The sequence below is a fragment of the Cystoisospora suis genome, assembly GCF_002600585.1.
Source record: "Cystoisospora suis strain Wien I chromosome Unknown contig_1021, whole genome shotgun sequence".
NCBI classification, from domain to species: domain Eukaryota; phylum Apicomplexa; class Conoidasida; order Eucoccidiorida; family Sarcocystidae; genus Cystoisospora; species Cystoisospora suis.
The window spans coordinates 10,819-31,414 of record NW_027153822.1 but is presented as its reverse complement, the minus strand read 5'-3'; the positions used below and the strand labels follow the sequence as shown (position 1 = coordinate 31,414).

The 20,596-nt window shown below is 49.4% G+C and overlaps 1 protein-coding gene across 1 annotated transcript in view; it reads right to left on the bottom strand.

Annotated features, from left to right (window-relative positions):
- Positions 1 to 10,262: 10,262 nt before the first annotated feature.
- Positions 10,263 to 20,596, bottom strand: part of CSUI_002421 (uncharacterized protein) — a 15,920-nt gene continuing 5,586 nt past the window's right edge. Inside the window, exons 2-6 of the mRNA XM_068062622.1 lie at positions 20,003 to 20,301; positions 18,977 to 19,178; positions 16,009 to 18,101; positions 13,653 to 15,364; positions 10,263 to 12,444 (exon numbers count right to left, since the gene is read on the bottom strand). Coding sequence (XP_067925398.1) covers positions 13,676 to 15,364; positions 16,009 to 18,101; positions 18,977 to 19,178; positions 20,003 to 20,301 — 4,283 coding nt within the window. The 3' untranslated portion in view covers positions 10,263 to 12,444; positions 13,653 to 13,675. The remainder of the gene's footprint in view (positions 12,445 to 13,652; positions 15,365 to 16,008; positions 18,102 to 18,976; positions 19,179 to 20,002; positions 20,302 to 20,596) is intronic.

Below are 20,596 nucleotides of genomic sequence, written 5' to 3'. Positions count from 1 at the left end.
AAATCTCCGCATAAACGTGAAAACAAAGCTGTATTTGGCCGGAGGAAATCAACAAACTAAAAGTGGACCAGGACCACTCATGTCCTCTCTTTATTCTGAAGAAAGTCAAGGAGCAACACAATCTACAACTGAAAAAGAGAGTCCGTGCGGAAAATGCCACCCTGTAAAACGCAGTGTTTCAAAGAACTCTCGATGGCTGCTCACTGAGGAAGGCGTATAACAAACTCCGGTAGATAGCTTTCCAACTGAGGTCTTTGTTACTTTGGAACGTTAACCACAAGAGAAAGAAAACCCTGCTCCGCACTTGCCTATTTGAACGACGTGAAGCTTGAAGAATCCTCTACCATCTGATCCGAGGACATTAAGCCGAGGCGGGTGACTCTCTCCATATACCACCTCGCTAATGCTTCGAAACTTGGTGTCCATCAACGGCACGATCTCCCTTCCAACCAGTGGAAGAGTCTCCCTCCCGGGGACGAACTCCGTCAGAACTATGGTCGCTTGAAAAAAAACAGAGCGAGAAGCCGAACAAAACAAAGAACTCCCAACCCTCAATGTTGCAACTGATGTGAAACTCGGGGAAATACACATTGACGGCTCTTCCAGTCTGGCGAAATAAAAACTTGAGAATACACCAAGCTCGAAGCTAATGCGCTTGGCGGAGATAAGAACAACACCCACGACTTCTCTCTGCAGTACATCTGAGTCACGCAGAGCGAAAACACTGAATCTGCCAGTACACTCGGCCAAGCAGTTACAGTTCAGTAAAAGCACCACAGAAACAGTTACATACCACAGCAGTCGAGACCTGCATACTGAGTTGACACGAACAGCCGCCGGGTAGCGCGGTGGATGAGGAAAGAACATACCTGTGCTTCCGCCAGTCCCGACTGTTGTGGACAAACCCCGCAGTTCGTTGTCCATACTGAGACATACCCGTGTCAGCTCCCTGTTGGAGAGGTCGCGAAGTGTATCTGAAAACAAGTACTCCATCTCAGTTCGCAGGAAAGAGTCCCGTCAAAAGGCCCGACGTAGGTAGAAACTTGACAGGGCCGCAGAAGTGAAGCAGATGGGACAAAAAAACAATGCTTAGCGCAAACATCCCAAGCGACGCGACCACCCTCACTGCTCCAACAAATCTGGCGTCCTCAAGCAAAGCGATAAAAACCCACCTTGGGGGTACGCCATGGGCCACTACCTATACTTGGTTTCCCCGACACAGATTTCTGTAGACACAATGCCGAGACTCTAGCTTCAAACCAGCTATGGAGCGGAGACACACAACTGAATGAATTCCCAGCTTCTCAGGTAAGTCTTATGCGGTGCAAGAAAACGGGCTTCTGCAGGCTCTGGTTACCACCCAACGGAGACCCAAAGAAGGTCTGCTTCGACAGAGAGTCACCGCTAGACTTACAGCTTTGTATCTGTGGAGACAGCAGTTATACAACGATAGACGAAAGGGGCAATGCCGCCCCAGTTGAACAACCTCCACTCCAAAACAGACTAGAAGCACGTAACCCGCACCATTACCCACAGACAGGGGTAGACGGGCGACTCTAACGACACCTGAAGCTTACTGAAATGACGTGGTGCACATTCGGCAAGCCACCGAGAGACTACGTCTCCGCCATGGCCATCGAAAACAGCCTGCATGCGTACCAGAGGGAACCTGGGTAGCGTTGCCGTAACCAGGACAGCCTACACAAAAAGTATTGACACTGCGGAGACAGAATCAGCTCAGGAAGAGCGGGGCGGCCAGCTAGCACCAGATCACCGTATCAGGGCTAAAACTGTTCTTCAGCGAGAGCTCCCTGATTCCACGTGCTAACAACAGACACTGTCCACGACTACATGGAAAAAGACCTGCGTCCGGGCTCACGAGTGCAGTAACCAAGCTTGCAGGCCACTCTCAGCGGCCCATAGCGAGCGTAAACAAAGGAAGACTCTAGAAACTAACGCACGGCAAAATGTTTGATCTGTCGCCAACTCCAACACCCTCACATGGCAACTGGGCAAGTGTAAAGTGGGGAGCTCGTACGGAATCCGTGATACCGCTACTCGCAACGTGCAGGGTACCCCCTCACCCAGTGTAGCATCGGCACCGTGGTATCCTTAAAAGGTCACAGACGCTGTCATTATCCGATCCAATAGAAACGCCTCAGTGGCGTCCGCACACTTGTTGTACTCCTTACATCTTCGTTGTAATTTCGCAAATTTTGCATGGTCACCGCAGCTGTTTTCAGATACCATTCGTCCACCAGAAGCTGGTGTCTCAGCATCGAGGGGCGCAAATGACGGAACACATCCTGCGCGCTCTTGTAAGGAGGCCTGGACGTCTCGACACTGGTGTTCTGAACGGTGAGTAAAAGCACACACCTTACGTTCCCCGACCTCGCCAACTTGGCTGCAGATTCAAACCCACCGCTGACCAAGGGTAAGAACCCGTTCGGGGACCAGCTCATGTGAAGAGAGAAAACCATTCCACAGTAGCACTCGCCAAATAAAGACTTTTACTACAGGGTCAACGACAGCCCTAGGATCCACAAGGTGTGACCTGACTGCCGGTCGAGAATCCACAGAATCGGTGCCTGCGATTTCTTTAGTTGAACTAGAGGCAACTGGACAGGGGCGGAAGGCAACTTGAAGAGTGACGCCTGCTGGGATGCCACCTCTGGGGCAACACGTCAGCGGAGGATATGTCACTGAGAAACTCCGATGAGCCAGACTGAATCCAAACCACGTTTCGACGGCTTGCATCCGCGCACTGCATGGTGCGGCGACTGCAGGGGAACTGCTCGCACGGTGTGCCCCTCTCACTCCAACAGTACATCTGAGTGCCACCCGAAGCCGAGATCCACTGAGGGAAAGACAGGCTTCGCCGTACAAGACAGATGCAGCGCCGAGCCAAACACTCTCGGATACCCGAACCCACTTTATCGACCACTGTCCGCTCCTGTCTCAAACTCGGCTGGAGCGAAGAAGCTTACTTCTTCTTCAGGAGAGGTGACTTTTTCAACTGGAGATGAAGCCGCCCTGACCTTCAACACGCTTGTCATGCAGAAGATCATCACTGCCAGAAGCTTCTTCATCGAGAGCCGCCAGCGGCATGGCCACAGTGACGCAATGCTGATGACGTCGGACGGCCCGAGGGCTGGCACGAAGCTAGGAGTGTGCAGCGCTTCCTTGTTCCCTCTCTTCTCTTCACTCTGCTCGCGAACTCCTCGGCGTCCGCACAGAGAAAAATTCGGCCACATGAGAGCAGAAACTTTGCACAGTCATGAGCGGAAAATGACTCTAGACACAAGAACGCAGCTTCGTGCTCGCACGCAAACGCCTGCCTGATTCACTAAGTGTTCTTTGCCGTTCCGGGGTAGCCATGTCCCAGGAGTGGAGTTAAAAACCGAGGGCACAGTTTCACGTTAAGTGCCGTACATCAGGTTGGCGGAAACACGCACCGTGACACAATCGACGCTGAGACGCATCCCTCAATTCCAAGAACTGTGACACCACTGGAACTTCGACAGTTTTTCGAGAGAAGACGACGTAGCAGTCAAAGCAAAGAAGTCGCTAGCTAATGTTTCCTTGGGAGTTTTCATAGGTCATTCTCACCACCTCCGCACAACTACTCCACGCGTCTCTTGTCGCGAACAGCGATTACCCTATGTAAGCGGGCTCGGAAATCCGCGGCCCAACACCGGTCACCGAGCCCCGAACGGGTCTGATCTCGGGCTGCTTATTCCACTAGGGCGAAGAGGACCGTGGAATTCGTCAGCAAATATTGACAGGACCTCGTGAAGGCCGCTGGCACGGCGCAGTTCAGCTGGTGTAGTGGCGCTGCACGGAACTCTCACTAACCCGGACGGGGGAGCGCTTCACGTCACGACGACCTGTGTTATAGAACGAGGTTCTCACTGGACGCTCGCTCTCCAACTGATGTCAAGAGGCTGCTCGTCTGTGTGACCTTAGGAGGCGGGTGTGAAGAGCGATGTCTCTACAACGGTTAAAAAAGCTACACAGATTCTACGGTCTATATTGATGACGCTGCTCCCCTGTCCTGCCGCCGCGCCAAGTCAGCGGACGAGACCTGAGGTTGTCCCAGTGTGGCCAGGCGATATGGACACCCGGGCATGTACTCAGCTCCTGGGACCAGCCTGGGGTTACGAATGATAAACTGCAACTAACAAGCAGCCCGCTGTCGCTCAGCAGTCTGGGCTGATTTGTTGATTGAGGAGACAGTCTGCTTCACTACCGCAGCAGGACACTACATCAGTTAAACTACTCACATCGTGCGCATGCTCTGCGGCCGAGTTCAACATTCTCCAAACTTCCCCCATTCGCGATTTCTTATTGAGATAGGGGCCGCGGCCGGTCTCGACTCCGGCGGAGGCTCGGACAGGCCCAGGTACAGCGCTGCAGCAGTGCTACGCGCCTGCAAGTTTGGGGTGCTGGTTCTTCACTTCCTCGTACCAGCCTTCCTCTCTTCGGTAAAGCCCGCAACTGCTGCGCCCCTTCCCCAACCCTGTGAGTCTGGACGATGCTCAATCGCGTGTGCGCACGGGTGGCACCGCTGTTGCCGTGCCTGCAGAGAAACCAACTAAGCAGTGTGCGCGCCATCCCGGAAAGACGACCGGGGTGCTTGAATGCTCTGAGCGGAATCGTTACGTATTCATACCCTGCTATACTCAAACGACATCTGGGACGTTTACTCTGTTGCTTGTGGGGTTTGACCAGCCGTTCACCACCGCAGCGCAGTTGGTTGTCTGCTGGTGGGTGTTCCTGATGTCGTAAAAAATGGTTATCATGTTCCCGAGTGAGACTGCATCGAAATGCTGTCGTGGGATGCCAGGCCGGCCCTTACACGAAATTCGGTCACGGTCCACAAGGCTAGGACAATCGAAGCGTGACAGGGAAGAGGGCAACGTGCAGTTGGGCACTGCCACCAAGAATACTACAATAACCTAAATCTGATTCCGTGCGCGCTGAATTCTCGACGGGTTCGGGATGACAACCCACTTCTGATGCGGCTTTCGGACCTGCCTCTGCCCTGTCCAACTACCTCGGGTATACAGTTTACACACTGAACTGTTTGGAAAACTCTGTTTGATTAGAACAGTGTACAGCGCTCCCCAAACTCGAAAGAAGCCGAAATACGAACCGGGGCTTTTTGCACGAAAGCAGTAGTGCGACGACAGACATACCCAGTCATAAGGAGAACGCCGACCTCACTTCGAATCCACGCAAGGACCTTCCTAACTAGTCCTGAAAACGGACAACATCGAAGGGCACGCCCGCGCGCAAGCCCTCGAGGGTGTTGCAGTGTGCCGTCCGTCAGTAACCTAAAACCAGCATGCACGCATGATCTGCGCGGTATCCGGTTGTGCGCCGTCCGCAGCCAGAAAGAAGAAACGCTCCCGGTTGAAAAGATTTTCAGAAACAGACATGACTCATTGCCGATTGCCGGGGGGTGCTTTTTTCTCGGTTGCCGCATTTGCTCACTGTTTGAGGGGCACTGCTGCGTTCTGGTAGCTTGGTCCGCCAGTGGAGGCAGGCGGAGCATCGACGCCCTGGCTCGTCGCAGCAGTGCCATCAGGACTGGCAAGCAAGGCGATGAAGAGGCGCGTCTTCTCAGCAACAGAAGCCCTATCTCCTTGCCGAATAAATGACGCAGTTTCCTCTTCGTACATGGATCCCTTCGTGCTCTCTTTCCATGCATTGCGGCTAGCAACCGTAAGGCATACTACCCCGCAAGAATGTCAAATAGCTTTCCACCCCGACATCGGCTTTTCACGGTTCGTCCCTGGCAGCCTTAGCCCAGTGCCGCCGAATGCGCTCCATCAGCGAAGGAGCTAGCGGTAGATTATGCAGAGGACTTTTCAGTAAAGACGCTAGAAAGAACCTTGCCTCTTCTTCTGTCGGGGGGGATGCGGAATTTTGTCCTACCGCTTGGACCGCGGCACTCCGAGAAGTAGTACGGTCTCCACACACTTCTAAGGAACGGCTTGTTTCAGGGCTTGTCGGCGCGCGCCGAGGCCCTTCCTCTTGTGTGCGCGGTGCTTGCCTTCCCCGCTCTTGCTTCACTTGTCCAGAAGCTTCACAATCCTCTGTGCGCCCGGGCTCTTCTTGCGTCAGCCCGCTACGGTCGGATGAGGATGAACGAAACAGGTGTGGCGAGCGTGTTTCTGGATGTGTCGCGCAGAGAAGCGCTGCTTCCCCTAAGTCGCGTGAAGTCGCCGATGAAGACGCCTCCTTATACAAATCTGCCATGACCCGAGCCCGGTCAGCTGGGCCTGGTTCAGCAACTACCAGCTGTCTTGCCTCCGAGTCACTTCTCGCGTCAACCGAGAGAGTGGCATTCTTTCCCTGGCCGTAGAGACTGCAAGAGTATAGGGCAGCGTCACTTCCATGCCAGCGCCCTGCAGGCTGAGTGGCCCCGGGCACGGACTCGGGGGAAGCCAGTTGGGCGTTGCCCGCGCGTGGGTTTGGGAGTCTCCCGTGGCTTGACGAGGAGGTACTAGTGGGGAAGCTCAGGGGCGACAATCGGGATGGTAAGTTGTAACCGCGCACTTCTCTCAAACGCTGTATTGCCGCAAGAGCCTCGGAAGAATTGGGCGACAAATCTGACCGCGGGACTTGAGAAACCGATGCTCTATTAGTCCTCACGTGTAGGCATCTCTGCTCGGGAGAAGCGGAGGAGCTGGCTAAAGCAGTTCCTGACGGAACGGCGTAAGATTCAGTGTCTATCCTATGCGTGCTGAAGGAAGCCCCCCGTCCACTGAGTGCCGGAGAAACACCAGAATGTGTGCGTCGCATCTGTGATTCCGACGGATAAGATCGTTCGATGACTGCGGGATGCGAGACTGCGAGCGCGTGTTCCTCTCTCCGAGTGCCGTCTCCCTGGTGCTGCAGTCCACATGGTGGAAGGGAGAAACAGAAGATTCCGGCCGTGCGCACAAGAACGTCTATGCTAACGCCGTATGAGATGCGAGTGTAATACTGACAAGCAGGCGTTCAGGCAGGGATGGAAAGGGAGAAAGACGATGACCAAGCATAGCCCGCTCTCAAGGCCGGGGATTTCCGACTAAGAAACGGAAGTTAGACACACGGCTCCTTCCATGACGAAGATGCCACTTGAGATACGGTTCTTGGAGTAACACGACAACTCAAGTGGGAATGCAAGCAGATCCAGCACAATACTGCCTTCTTTGGACTGCGAGGTGCACTTCGGCCGTTGGAGTGTTATTTCACTGCGTAGCGCCCTGCAGAGAGTTAGAACGGGATCCAGAAGTATGCTTGTTGCGCAGGTAGCGACGGTTGTAACGTATCAGGAAGCCGGTCGCGGTAGAACTCGAAAGGAGCCGTCACAGCTACGCGAGGCTAGCCCTTCCAGAGCGGGAGACTGGCGCAGCTGCAGGAAGCTGAGATCCCAGGTAAAATGCAGCCGCATTGATGCCACTCCTCGCTCCACGGGACGAAGTCAAAGGATCAAGGCGAGAAGACACGTGAATAGTAGGCTGTTAAGTGTCGAGACACCGAAGTCCTGGTGTCGACGTACAATCCGAAGGCAGCATCGCACCAGGATGCGATCGTTCACTTTATTCGTCGACCTCACTTACTTAAAGGTACGGCCAAGTCGTCTATGTACCGTTCCTGACGTTGGTATTCCGTTTAGTCTGCCTGTTGTTGGTTCTCTCCGAAGTTCCTTCGGCAAGTCCATTCCTCGTTGTATTAGGCCGACACGACACACGTCCTCTCAGAGGTGATCACATGGTCCGGTTTTCTCACGGCACAACAGTGTAAAACCTTGACTTGGGCTAGGGTAATGAAGAAGAAGAACGAGGAGGAGTTAAAGTTAAAGAGACAACGGGAGAAGCAACCCTTCAGGGTGGATTTGGAGGGCGCCAGTCCTAGGCCGACACGAAGTCCCAAACAAAGCAAGCGAAGGCAAGGCATCCGGCGCGGGCNNAGAGCAGACGACAACGCGCCGTTACAGGAGACCAGCAGAAAGCAAAGGACTAGTCAGGCGCAACTTAACGTAGTAACGGTGAACAACGAACACAGGGTTCCCTTGAGTGAAGAAGCAGACGGCGCCCGGGACGCGGGGAGCGGGCAGGATTATTCGACGTCAACAACTGATAGACTCTTGGGGTGATTCCCCGATGTCAATGTCTCCCTGTCGAGGACGGAAAACAACAGGGGAGTTCGAAACCAGAATAGACAAGGAGGCTAGGAACACAGGACTGGGAGAAAAATTACCCATCCATCGTTGTTCAGCCGGTAAGGTGGGCTGGGCCCGAAATGAAACACCCGAGAAAAGAGCCCCGTCTTCCACCTGACCAAGGAGTTTGCTTTTAGCGGAGGCTTAATATTCCTGTATTTCTTTCTTGGCTAACTCCTTTCTTTGAAACTCAAGGTGGGGCCCCTCAAAGCCGGGCATCCGTTGGGTCCTCTCCTTTTGCGTCGATATTGTCGCCAGGCCGTGGGAGGGGCCGGCTGGCTGGCTGGCTTAGCTCGGCCCTCCGGCTCTACTGTCTTGCCCGTACCGGATGCTGGTGAGTCTTCACAGGGAAGAAGGCACTGACTCTACTTCCGCGGAAACAAATGAGCAGTCGGCACCTCCATGCGCCTGCATTTACAGAATGGAGTCTTCCATTCAGGCTCAATTCTGTAAATGCAGGCATAGCAGTGACATCCCTCCGGAGTCCACTTCACCCTCTATGGTTTGGTGCCTTGGCCACTTCGTGTCGGTGGTAAAATTTCTCATCCAGTGGCTACGCGCGCTTCTAGTTGTCACTGTTAAAAAAGTTTCTTCGGCAGCTTTTTCTGTCTCGGCTTCCCGCTTTCTTGTGGGGCTAGAGTACTTCCAGGACGTTTACCGCAACAGAATGTGTGTGGCACTGAGCAATACTGGAGAGGTACGTACCTCCGTACGTACCGCTTCCGTAGCTGTTGACGAAAAGGAGGGGCGAGGGGAAGGGCACAGAACAGGGAGAAGACTGACACAAGTTGGATCTTCGACCAGAACACTATGACTTTCTGAAGTGACGGGATCTTGCCAAGAAGATCTTGTCCAGGTTACATGTACGGCAATTGTATGTTGGTTGCCAAGCAAGAGGAGTCGAGCTCCCCGTCAAACACGTCGTTCTCTTGACACCCTCTCATCTTTTTTGTATGGATCTCTAGCCAGAAAAGACCACACGTCGACACACGCTGCCCAGGGAACCTCCAGGAGATCTGTTCGAAACTCAGCATCCTCCGTTTGACGAAGAAACGGTAAACTGCGATACTCACTCTCTAAAGCTTTTACACCAAGTAAAAAGAACCTCCGATCTGGAAGTTCCCTCTCCAGTGTAGCGTCAGCCGCCTTTCTTGGTTCTCTATTGTCATCCACGCCAACGCCATCCCGCTGAGTGAAGAGAACTGACACCTCAAAAAGTGTCCTCTCGTCTTTTTTTCCTTGCAAACTGAGAAAGTAAGTGCACAATCAAGATGGAGAAGAGTTTCCTCCGTACCGAGGGCAAAGTGTGCGCTTCCGGATTCCACGGATCTAGTTCTTTCTCTTGTTTTTTAATAGGCATCACCAGTACGGTTTTCAGAAGATCAGCATCGGACTCCTTACTTCACCGGAGGAAAAACAAACACAGAACGTGCCTCGTTGAAAATCATCTCTAGAAAGGAAAACACGCCCAAGCTGAAGTAGCTACCGCGAGAGATGTGCCTTGGTTGCCTTGCCTGTCTTCCTTTGATTCCATTGCTGAAGTAGCTAGCTAACAAGAGAGATGTGCCTTCGTTGGTTTACCTGTCACCCTTTTGATTCCGTTGCCACCTCGTGTCCCAAAGGAAACAAACAAATCTGCATAAGAGAAACTTTCGGGACCTGCGAAGTTTTGTTTGAACACACCAGCGGTACTCTCCATCTGTCTTCTCTCTCTCCTCCCGGCACAGAAGTGACTGCCGAGGAGAAAGCGCCCACCTTGTCTCCCTCATTCAACGTCTACCATTTCTGAGTCCCAGCGATGTGTACATCCTGCGGAATACAAAGAGACGATAAGACACACTCGTGACACAATCATCGCAGCAGGGAAAAAAAAAAACACGTTCTCTTCTTGATGGATGCTTCATAGCACCGAAGAAAGAAGAAAAAAAGAAGAANNCTGATTGATGGAGACAGTCATCGCCACGATGTAGGAAGAAATTTGAAAAGAATAGAGGGAGTCAACGGACCGTAACCTCTTCAAAAGCGCGCCTCGTCGTCCATGTTTTCCTACTCGTATGCTTCTCTCTTTCACACATCCTAACGATGACTGTCTCCATCAATCAGACGCCCGACCAGGCCACCCCCGACGGTACTACGACATCACGCAGTACATGCGTACAGACATACATCGACAGGTACACGCACAAACATCACAGACGCAAAAAACGACTTTTGCTACGTATGATTACGGATACATACATTTCCACTCAGCTTGCTTTCTCTGTTGTGCCCCGTGTCCCCCCTACACAACTGAGTTGCACGCTCCGGTAGAACAGCTTCACACACGAGAATTTCCCCCTCCTCAAATCTGAAGAAATCACTCTCCTTCATCACCCTTATTCCTCTCTTCTTACGTTTTCAAATCTCGACAGTCCCATGCGGACCGGCGGGACAAGAGGAATGATATCCGAAGGTGTATGTACATGACATGTACACCTTCCGGAGGAAACCATTGAGGTTGAAAAGGTACCTACCGATCGACAAGGATCGGACGTGAAAACAAACATCCCGTCTATCGGTCTACCTCTTCAGGTTTTTCTCTCTCTTTCTGTCTCTTCACAGGACAGCCGAGAGCACCATGAGAACTCGAAACAGGGGGAGACAAAACAGCTAGCTGAGAACCAATGTGGGGAAAATATACGCCAAGAAAGAAGATTTGATCTAATCATACATTCATCGACAACTTAACATTTTTCCGAGGTGATAATGACGAAAGATCACAGATCTCCGAAGTCCTTCAATTTCATATGGAAGGATTCTTCATACAAAGAATAAGTAAAGAGACAACGGACGAGCGGTAAAATTCTGACACGATTGACGAATTGAACAATAAACAGACTCCCCTTGCCCTTCAGAAAACTTCATTCTCTATGTGAAAAGAGAAAAGACAAGAAAAACGAGTCTAATTCATCTTCACATAGACAGAGACAATAAATCTCTATCCTCATCATACACCTTGTTTGAGTGTATGAACATGCGTACTTCATAGAAAGCTCGCAATCCATATGTCTTCTTCCCCTCACGAACATGAAACAATCCACCGTCAAAATACTCTCCTTCCGAACTCTGAAAGGCCACATTTTGAAAGGAAAATGCCCACGACCTTAGCTATCTCCTCGGTAAGACTACACACATGAATAACCTTTTCTTCTGTTGGATCACACTCGCTCTAATCCTTTCTTTCTCTATCACTCTCTCTCTCTCTCTCGCCTTTTACCATTCTTGGCATGCATGCAATCTTTTTGTAACGAGGCCGGATAGGACAGACATTACACTGCGTGTGATACATGATCAAAATGAAAATCTCTTTCTCTTTCGTGACCTCCCCTCAAAGCTCTTGAACACTCTTCCTCTTCTCTTTTTTTCCGCGGGACGGTGCTTCTACCAGACTTCCGCCACCCTTTTCTTCTATGAGACTTCTTTTGTCCCTTCTTCTTCTCTTCATAGAGAAAAGACTTCAAAAGAACGGCCCTATCAAGACAGAGATCATCATCATGATTATCATCCCCACGACACCCCTTCACCATCACCACATCTATTCAGGTGTACATACACCCGAGCCATATTCCTGTGGTGAGAAAAAAAGAATGAGGGGTAGTCGTAGCGGGAGTTTTTCTCACCCACAAGGAAAATCCTTCATATTGAGGACCTTGAAAAATCACAACCGCACATTCCCACATCTCTCTTTCTTTCTTTCTCTCAAAGATGCGGCATACACACATCTACACAGATAATTCATGAGCCTACCCGGGCTAAGAAGAAATGAGACAACTGCCAGAAAAGAAGAGAGATACAGCGACTGACAAAGACACAGATATCTTGGCGCCCTGAAAGGCTCCCCGGTGAGTCTGCAGCGGAAGGTCTCATTCCTCCCGTCCTCAATCATTCTCTTCTCGTAGACCTGGAAGAAAGACTAAAAGAGAAAAGTACAGCCGTCTCATCTTTCTCCCCTCCAATTACCGAAAAAAAAGAAAGGGGCACAGTTCGCGAGAAGGGTGATTTCTCTCTTCTTTCTGCTCTGCCTTCAAGACGATGGGAAACAACCTTCTCTTCCTTTCTTTAGGTTTATTGTTCGGATCAAACCTTCCCTCTCTTTCATCGAGAGCCCACTCCTCTTATCTCTCCTGTTTAAACTCCTCATCGGGATGAGCTAGACTCAGGCGAGGTGCAGCGAGCCACACCCGATACACCTGAAGAACGTAACAGGCGGAACAACCATAGGAAAAACTCTATCAGACTTCTCTTCTCTACCTGAACAGAATGCCCTTATCTTAGTAGCTCACCGGATCTATGCGTCCTCCTTACGGACTGTACATACACGGCCAACATATGTCTCTACCTATGTTGACACGCGTGTATTATTCAAGTGCATGCTCATTATACATATATATATTGAGCGTGCATACATACATATGTACATGTGAAAGACCATACAAGTCGGCGACCTGACTATCTGCACTGGAAAGTCTTCTCCACATGTGGATTAGAAAAAAACAAGGTCACACTTACAGATCATCCCGATGAAGGAACCATACGTCGTGTCTGCATGCACATGAATGGGTGAGTATATATACACACATATCCACGTCCAACATCTCTACACACATACATCGCTGTCGTCGTAACGCGACCCCCTCATCAGCTCAAGACACTATCAATCTACACATATGTGTAGAAATCTATCTGAATGTGTCCTGTCTTGCAGACACAGTTACAACTGTGGACCCCAGTCGCCATCGCCTCCTTCCTACGTTACACATAGAGATACGGGAAGGACTTTGTTGCCCGCATGTTCTCTCCATTCTCCCACATGCAGCGGTGGTGGTGAGCTATCTGCTCAGACTAGACACATACTCAGCTATCGGCACATACATCCGTGTACATCTATGTCATGTCTACGACTCCTATGACGATTCCCAAGTCCACTGACGCATGCATGCTGCCTCGTTGAATAGAGAAAGAACTAAGAAGCCTTCTAAGCCGTCTCATCAATGAACTCTCCGAACACTTAACTTATCTCAGACCTGAGACACATACGAATATGTAAACAACAATACATAGAAAGAAGAAAAGACATGAATCCCCAGATAACTATGCCTGATATCACTGCCACTGCCCATCTCTTTATGTCCACGTTGTGTGCATTGTAACCCTTTCCTTCCTGCCTTTGTTCGTCTCATCTCGAAGCTATCGACTTGAGCTGTATGTTCATACTGAACTGAGTGAAGCTTATGAGATGTATAGGCGAAGTCATCCACAGATTGAGAAACAACCGTTCCTCTCACGGGTCGACAGATGGAGTCTTATATGTCTCTTAGATAGCTGCGATAGTCTTCATGAAGTGGAATCAAAAAGAAGAAAAGAATTCATTCCAAAGCTCGTAACTGGGTGAGCTTACTTTCGTCTCCTTCTTCTCCTCTTTCATGATGACTGCCATTGATGAACTGGACTCTCTGGTCTTCCAGATGTCTTCCTTCTCATATATTCACTCTCACGGCTTTCTCTGCATGCACGAGCGATCTCAAGAGATCTTAGATGCTCGACCCCTGGTATATCTGATCCCCCCCCCTTAGCGCCGCCGTGGCGTTTTGAAGTTCCACTACCACTACCACCACCTCCTCCTCCTATGATACTTCCAGCTGTGCTCATGCTACTGCCTGCGGCTCCGTCATAGCTCCCACCTGTTGAAGAGAGGGGACTCCCAGCATGATAATCGCCACCACCTGTTGATGAAGCTCTTCCTTCGATACTACTCATAGGAGATTTCATAACAACGGGATTAACAGCATATCTTGCTGAAAATGCCTCATCTGTTGGAGCAGATGGATAACTTCCTCTCTGAAAATCCCTCTCCCCTTCTCCTGCCAAAGATGATCGACGATCGCTTTCGTCGTCTCCCTTTCCTTCAAGAACCGTCGACTCAGCGAAGAGGAACGGACCCCCTCTATCCCCCTTGCCTCGTCTATTGCTAGGACTCAGATCTCCACTCTTGTTGTCCTCCTTCATCTTCTGTTCTCCCCCTTTCTGGTGCCCAGACGAGGGACTCGTCGTTAGATGAGCTTCATAGAGAGGTGGAGGGGGAGATGACATACGTGTAGGAGAAGATCGAGGATATGAAGAAGACGATGAAGGATCATGATAATAAGGACTTGAAGAGGCCTCAGTCGGAGGCGTCATAGCCAAATTCGATTCCTGATGAGAATACCCTCCTGTCGACATCGTCGTTGGAGATAATGAAGATGAAGCTCCTGATCGTTTCTGCAGAGAAGACGATGATGGCATTCCCCCTCCTCCTCCTGCTTTTCCACCCCCTGAATGAGCATTATTCGTAATCTGAAAAGCCACGTCACCACCATCCTCCCGAACACTCTCACCCCCTGTCCCTTCTTCATCGTCCTCCTGTCTCCCAATGCTTTCTTGTTGATTCCTAGTATCATCTTCCCTTCCACGGTGACTTGGATGTGTAGAAAAGGGTGGAAAGTCTGCTAAGCTTCTTGTGGAATATGATAGATGCTTCAGAAGCTGTTTCTTCGACGACAAACGCCTTCCGCTGTTCCTGCTAGTCATCGTCCCACCACCGCCTTGAAATGTACCTCTACTGGCCCCCTCACCTCCATAGTAATAACTGTCCCGTGTTGGATGACGACTACCCTGATAGAAGTCTTCATCATAATGGCCTCCGCCTCCTCCTGTGAAGGAAGATATCAGCTTACTACTCTTCTTCGGACTTCCATAGTAATCGGCTCCTCTTCCTAAAGTTGAATGGTGATCCACAAAACCATGAAAAGATGTCGATCTTCCTCGTGATAACGTAGGTTGACGTCCGCTCCCACCTCCTGCGACGTCTCCTATCCCTCTACCTGAACCTACACCTGTGCGCATGTGCTCAAGCCCTGGCTCTCCTGGGGGGCTTGAAGATTCCCTTTGAAAGGGATTCTCACTTCCACAGATGCATGCAATCCACCAAGGAAGTCTTACATGACGATTTACCAGAAGACATACGATCACGAAGAGAAAAAATATCACAACACACAAGTTCGAAAGAATCAAGACCCACGCTGGATACCCTCGACTCCTTGGCGCCGCAACACGTGCTTGAGCTGAAGGAGCCTAAAGACCACAAAGAGAGACACATCGTTGAACAGGAAAAGAAAGACGAGTTCAAGAAGAGAAAGAAAAATCATGATCGTGAGAAAGAGAATCCACGTATATATGTGAGGATACGCGGGTGTATGTCGATCTGTGTTTATATCGACGTGTGTATGTGCGATAGTCAGGTATGATATGACATCTCAAGAAGAGAGACTCTTGTTTAAATGGATGGCAGCTCTGAAATAACGACGAAAGACGTCATAAAGGGATGAGATAAATTTCTATTCACCCACCTGAAAGCATCATCTCCTCTATACAACGGACACTTCTTGGCATCTATGCACATACAAACCATCAGTTTCTTCTACTCCCTTCTCTCTCCACCCTGTTCGTCTTCTCTCCCCCTCACGCAAAATGCTCAAAGAGATACAGTAGAGAGATGGAAATCCACAGTAGAGAGATGAAAGGAGATCTAGCCGAATACAGGTAGGGATCTAATCTGGAAAGAGCCTGTATCTCGAGAGATCGAAATACACTCTATCAATGAAGAGATCCCAGATAAAAAAAGTCTATGAATAGAGAGAGACCGAGACATCTAACACACAGTGAAGATATTCAAAGAGAGATATTCGTTATAGAGAGAGAGGCCTACAGAGACTTACCTTGTGTTTGGGGACGACATCAACGAAGAGAAGTTTATACTTTCCTCGACTTCTTCTGACGAATCGATCATAGATAGCCGTGGCAGGCAATTCAAGTGTGTTATCTCTGGATTTCTCATGCAATCCAGAGACCTGTATATGAGCTAGAATGGATTCACCATCGGCCATATTATCGATAACACGATGTTGGCTATAAGGAATGCCTAAACAGAAAGTTCCTGTCTTTAAGATATCTCCCACAGCTAGACGTCTTGCTGTCCCCATGACTTTCACACGTCCATCTGCAACGGTTCGAGGAGCGGAGTTCTGTAAACTTGGAACGACGACCATTGAGAGGACATCATCGAGGAGACTTTGCTCTCCTTTGAAGAGATCTGCTGATACACGTATGATCAGATTTCGATCGTTATCATAGTCTTCGTTCTCGTCTTTTCCTTTACTCATATCTGTGGCGGTTGAATAGCGATCTGTTATGGTGGTATACACCACTTTAGCTATACCTACACCCACAAGAGTCGGATCCCATTCAAGATTCGCTTTCAGGATCTGAGTCGCCCTATGTGCGGAGATGACCGTATCAGTTGGTGGATGAGTTAAGTCATCTAGTGGAATATCGTCCGGCTCCGATTCCCAGGGATCCATTAAAGATAACTGAATGTACATACTCCCTGGTGGAAGACGATCTTTCAAGACGCGTGCTATCTGAGGCTGAATTTCAAATCCAAATTGACCTGTCTCTATAGGAGGGGTTGTTGTCGTCTTAACGCCACCCCCACCTCCACTACGCCCACTTCCTCCTCCTGGATGATGACTTTCTCCTGCTCTCTCACTCTCAATGGCTTCTCCTTGTTGTGGCAATGAATGGACTTCATCGACTCTTCTCTTTGGAGATGCCAAGCTGAAGGTCTCTTTATTAATCGGTATGATTTCATCTTCTTCATATTGTTCTCTTTTCTTCGACGAGAAGGCATTTCCTCCTCCTCCTCCTCTTCGGCCTGTTTTTCTTCTTCTTCTCAACAGCTCCACTTCTTGGCTTGTCGAAAAAGACCCGTCTCTATCTCCCCCTCCACTCAAGACCACCTCCCCCCCATTCCCATTTTCATTCTTTCTTTCTTCGCCAAAGTGTTCTCTTCTCCCTGCACCTCGACGTGGTGACGGCGGAGGCGTCTTGAAAGCGTCTTTCTTCGGTTTCTTCAAGTTCTCTCCAGGAGGGTCTGAAGAAGATGAAGACGACGACAACGGCGTCGCTGACTCGCTTTCCCCCGAATTCTTCCTATTCTTATTCTTTTGACGCTGGGTGGCACTTTCATCCACCTCTTCACCTTCACCAGTAATAGCAGCAAGTTTTCTTCCCTTCTTTCCCGAGTCTGAGGAAGAAGAAGACTTCTCATCTCCCTTACCTTCTTCTTCACCTGGATTCCCTGAGCTCATATTCTTATTCTTGTCTCCCCCCACACCATCATCCGACTTCTTCCCACGAGGATTGCTACTATTACCAGGATGGTCATCTGAAGAAAAAGAAGAAGAGACTGGCTGACTGCCATTGGGTGGAGACGGATTCTTCGCTGCTGCATAGAACCTTTGAAGGTCAGCCTCAGCGTAACTATTAGCGAAAGAGCGAGGTGAGAAAGGGGGTGAAGAAGACAAGAGGAGAGCTCCTGCGGATGCGGGGAAAGCTACAGATTTCTTCTCACTCTTTCTTTCTCCACCAGGTTTAAGATAGAACGCTGTTACCACACAGTCAGGGAGCCGGAAAGACTCTTCCTTTCTTGCTGACAACCACCCGAAAGCTAAGAGATTTCGAAAGTGCTTCGCCACTTTACGTATACGCATGGTGATCGCTGTCGTGACGGTCGATTCGAATTGAAGAAGGGCTTTCTGTGTTTGCTCATTCTCAACGAAGTCAAAGAGACGTAGTACAGCTTCTTCACGTGAATTCACTTTATCGACTTGAAGAATTATTACGCCATTCATCTGCTTCGTTGTTATGAACTGATCCCACACCTCCATCAACTGAAGAATACTCCAATGCATGCGCCTCTCCGAACGGAACTTCCACTGCCATACGCGTGTTGCTTCTTCCTTTGTGAAACCTGTGTACACCAACAGAAAGGAAAAAGAAGAAGATGAAGAGAAATGCGTAGACAACGAAGAAACGAGATAAAATGTGAGATGAGAAAGACATAAAGAGAGGAACCAAATCAGAAAAAAGACACGAGAGACATAGATACAGTCATCTGTTGATGTACGTGGGGGATATTATCTGTTGATCTAGATACATATGCGTTACGAGAAGAAAGACAAAGCAGGAGAGATGCACGCTTTGTGTGTGTGTCTCTAGGCTATGGAAAGGAAGAGAAAAGAGAGACAGAGCACGCAATAAGAGAAATGGAATTTCTAATACCTCAGTCAGTTTGGACGAAACCTACCCGAGAGAGACAGAGACAGGAACTTGTCCACACCTTTGTCTCTCCGTTCAAACATGATGAAACCACCATACCGCAGCAGGTGTATGTACAGCCTACAACACATACGAGAAACATCGTCTACAAGGGCAACTTATGACATCTATCTCCAATACCCCACACATGATCTCTCACATTTCACCCCATGAAAAGTCAGCAGTAATGGTACCTAGTTTGCTTCTCTCTGCGCATGTCTATATGTATATATGTATGAATAAATTCGTGCGTACATATGCCTTCCTAATCGACTCAAAGGACAACAGAGATTAGACATCTGCACATAGATGACGTATCCATACAGGCAGTAAAACTCTCTGAATGGTGTGACAAGAACAAAGGAGGATCAACAGGCGCACGAGGGTCAAAGAAAGAAAGAAGAGAAAGGTATCGATTCTGCCGTCTTGAATAGGACAGGAAGACGAATAGCTCACTTTTTGACCGGCTCAAAGAACGAAAGAGAAAGAGAAGTAGCCCAATGATACGAGCCAAATCTTTTTACGTACCATCAGAATAGTAATAGAGAATCTGGAGCTGAGAGACAGCTTGGTACAGGTTTCCCAAGGTTGCCCGTGATAGAACAATAGCTAATCGATTCTCAGGGAGATATGACAAAAGGTCTTGAAGCCGAGAATCCACGGCCTTTTGAGCTTTGACAAAAGTAAAGAAATCATCTGCATTACGCACTTTCAGCTGGAGTTCTTTCAGCTGTTCAAAGAGAAGAGCACACAGGAGAGACAACAAAACGTATGCATGCATCAACGCAAGCATACAGATGCGCATTCATGCATTGCCATCTCTATACCTAGATCAACAGAAAAACCACGAGCTACGGCTAGCTAGGTAGCCAACTCGAAACACCCGGTCTTGCCCTACAGTGAATGACTTCTATCGTCTCTATATAGCTCAACAAGAGGGGAGGCATGACCAACTATGAATATCTCCGGTTTGATCAGTTCCATTCAGTCAACGGTTACGCATGATCCGAACACACACCTGTATTACGTCTCTTCAGCCGCCTACCCACATACATCTCTACACGCAGAGTGACGTACCACACGAAAACCATTCAACACAACATTGCAGCTGTCCTCCCCCCCTGTACAAGAAACGTCGATATAATTCGCAAGAGGGGAGAGAGATGTGTACAGACAGATATATAGTTATCTACAGTGTGCGCATAGTGCCATAACTATAACAACACGTATACACAGGTGTACATACTGATAGACGACTGTCTGTCCTCCTGGTGAGACCCAACGTATAGCGAGTACGTAACTCTTAATACACATAGTGTACATATTATACACATACATACACAGCGGCGTCCACACACCCTCTCTCGCTCTTCAATATGGGAAGAGAAACTCACGAATGCCTCTGTCTTCGCAACAGAAGGAGTTGTGAAGACAGAGGCATTCGTACAAAAACACCATCAACCGCCTCGCTCCCCCCGCCCTATCTATCTATCTAGCTTTGATCCCTCTGCATGTATGTATGTATCGTCTCTGAATGATCTTTCCTTCCCTTACCTGGTTTCTTAGAATAGTATCGAAACTGCATGCGCGGATTTGTTTAACATAGCGGACATTGGGTCCAGTGAGGAGGTCGTCATCCTTATCATCGGTGATATGTGTGATGGTCTCGAAGAATTGCTGGACATCGGGAATTTTCCAGTATCTCTTGTGTGTATAGAGGGGCCATTCAACAGCTGATAGAACGAGAATCCCGAACTGTCTTTGCCAGCGAGGATCTCGACCTAGACGTGCGCAGTACGAGCGATAAAGTCTCTTCATTAACGACTGAAAACTCAAGATCTGAGCACCCGCCGCTGAGCAGATACACCATACGACACACGGGGAGTTGATTATTCAGACACACACAGTGACGTGTAGAGACAGATAGATACATCGAAAGAGAGAGATACAAAAAGAGATAAAAGAAGGACAGATACGGGAGAGAAAAACAGATTTTTGACACGGACATAGACTTTCTTATGTGACTAGAAACTCGGAAGTATACAGATGCCTGATGTGGAACACGCATGCACGTGTATATAGTTGAACACCCCCCATCTAAAACATCACGGAGCTCGTCTGCATACCAAATCTATCTATCTATCTATC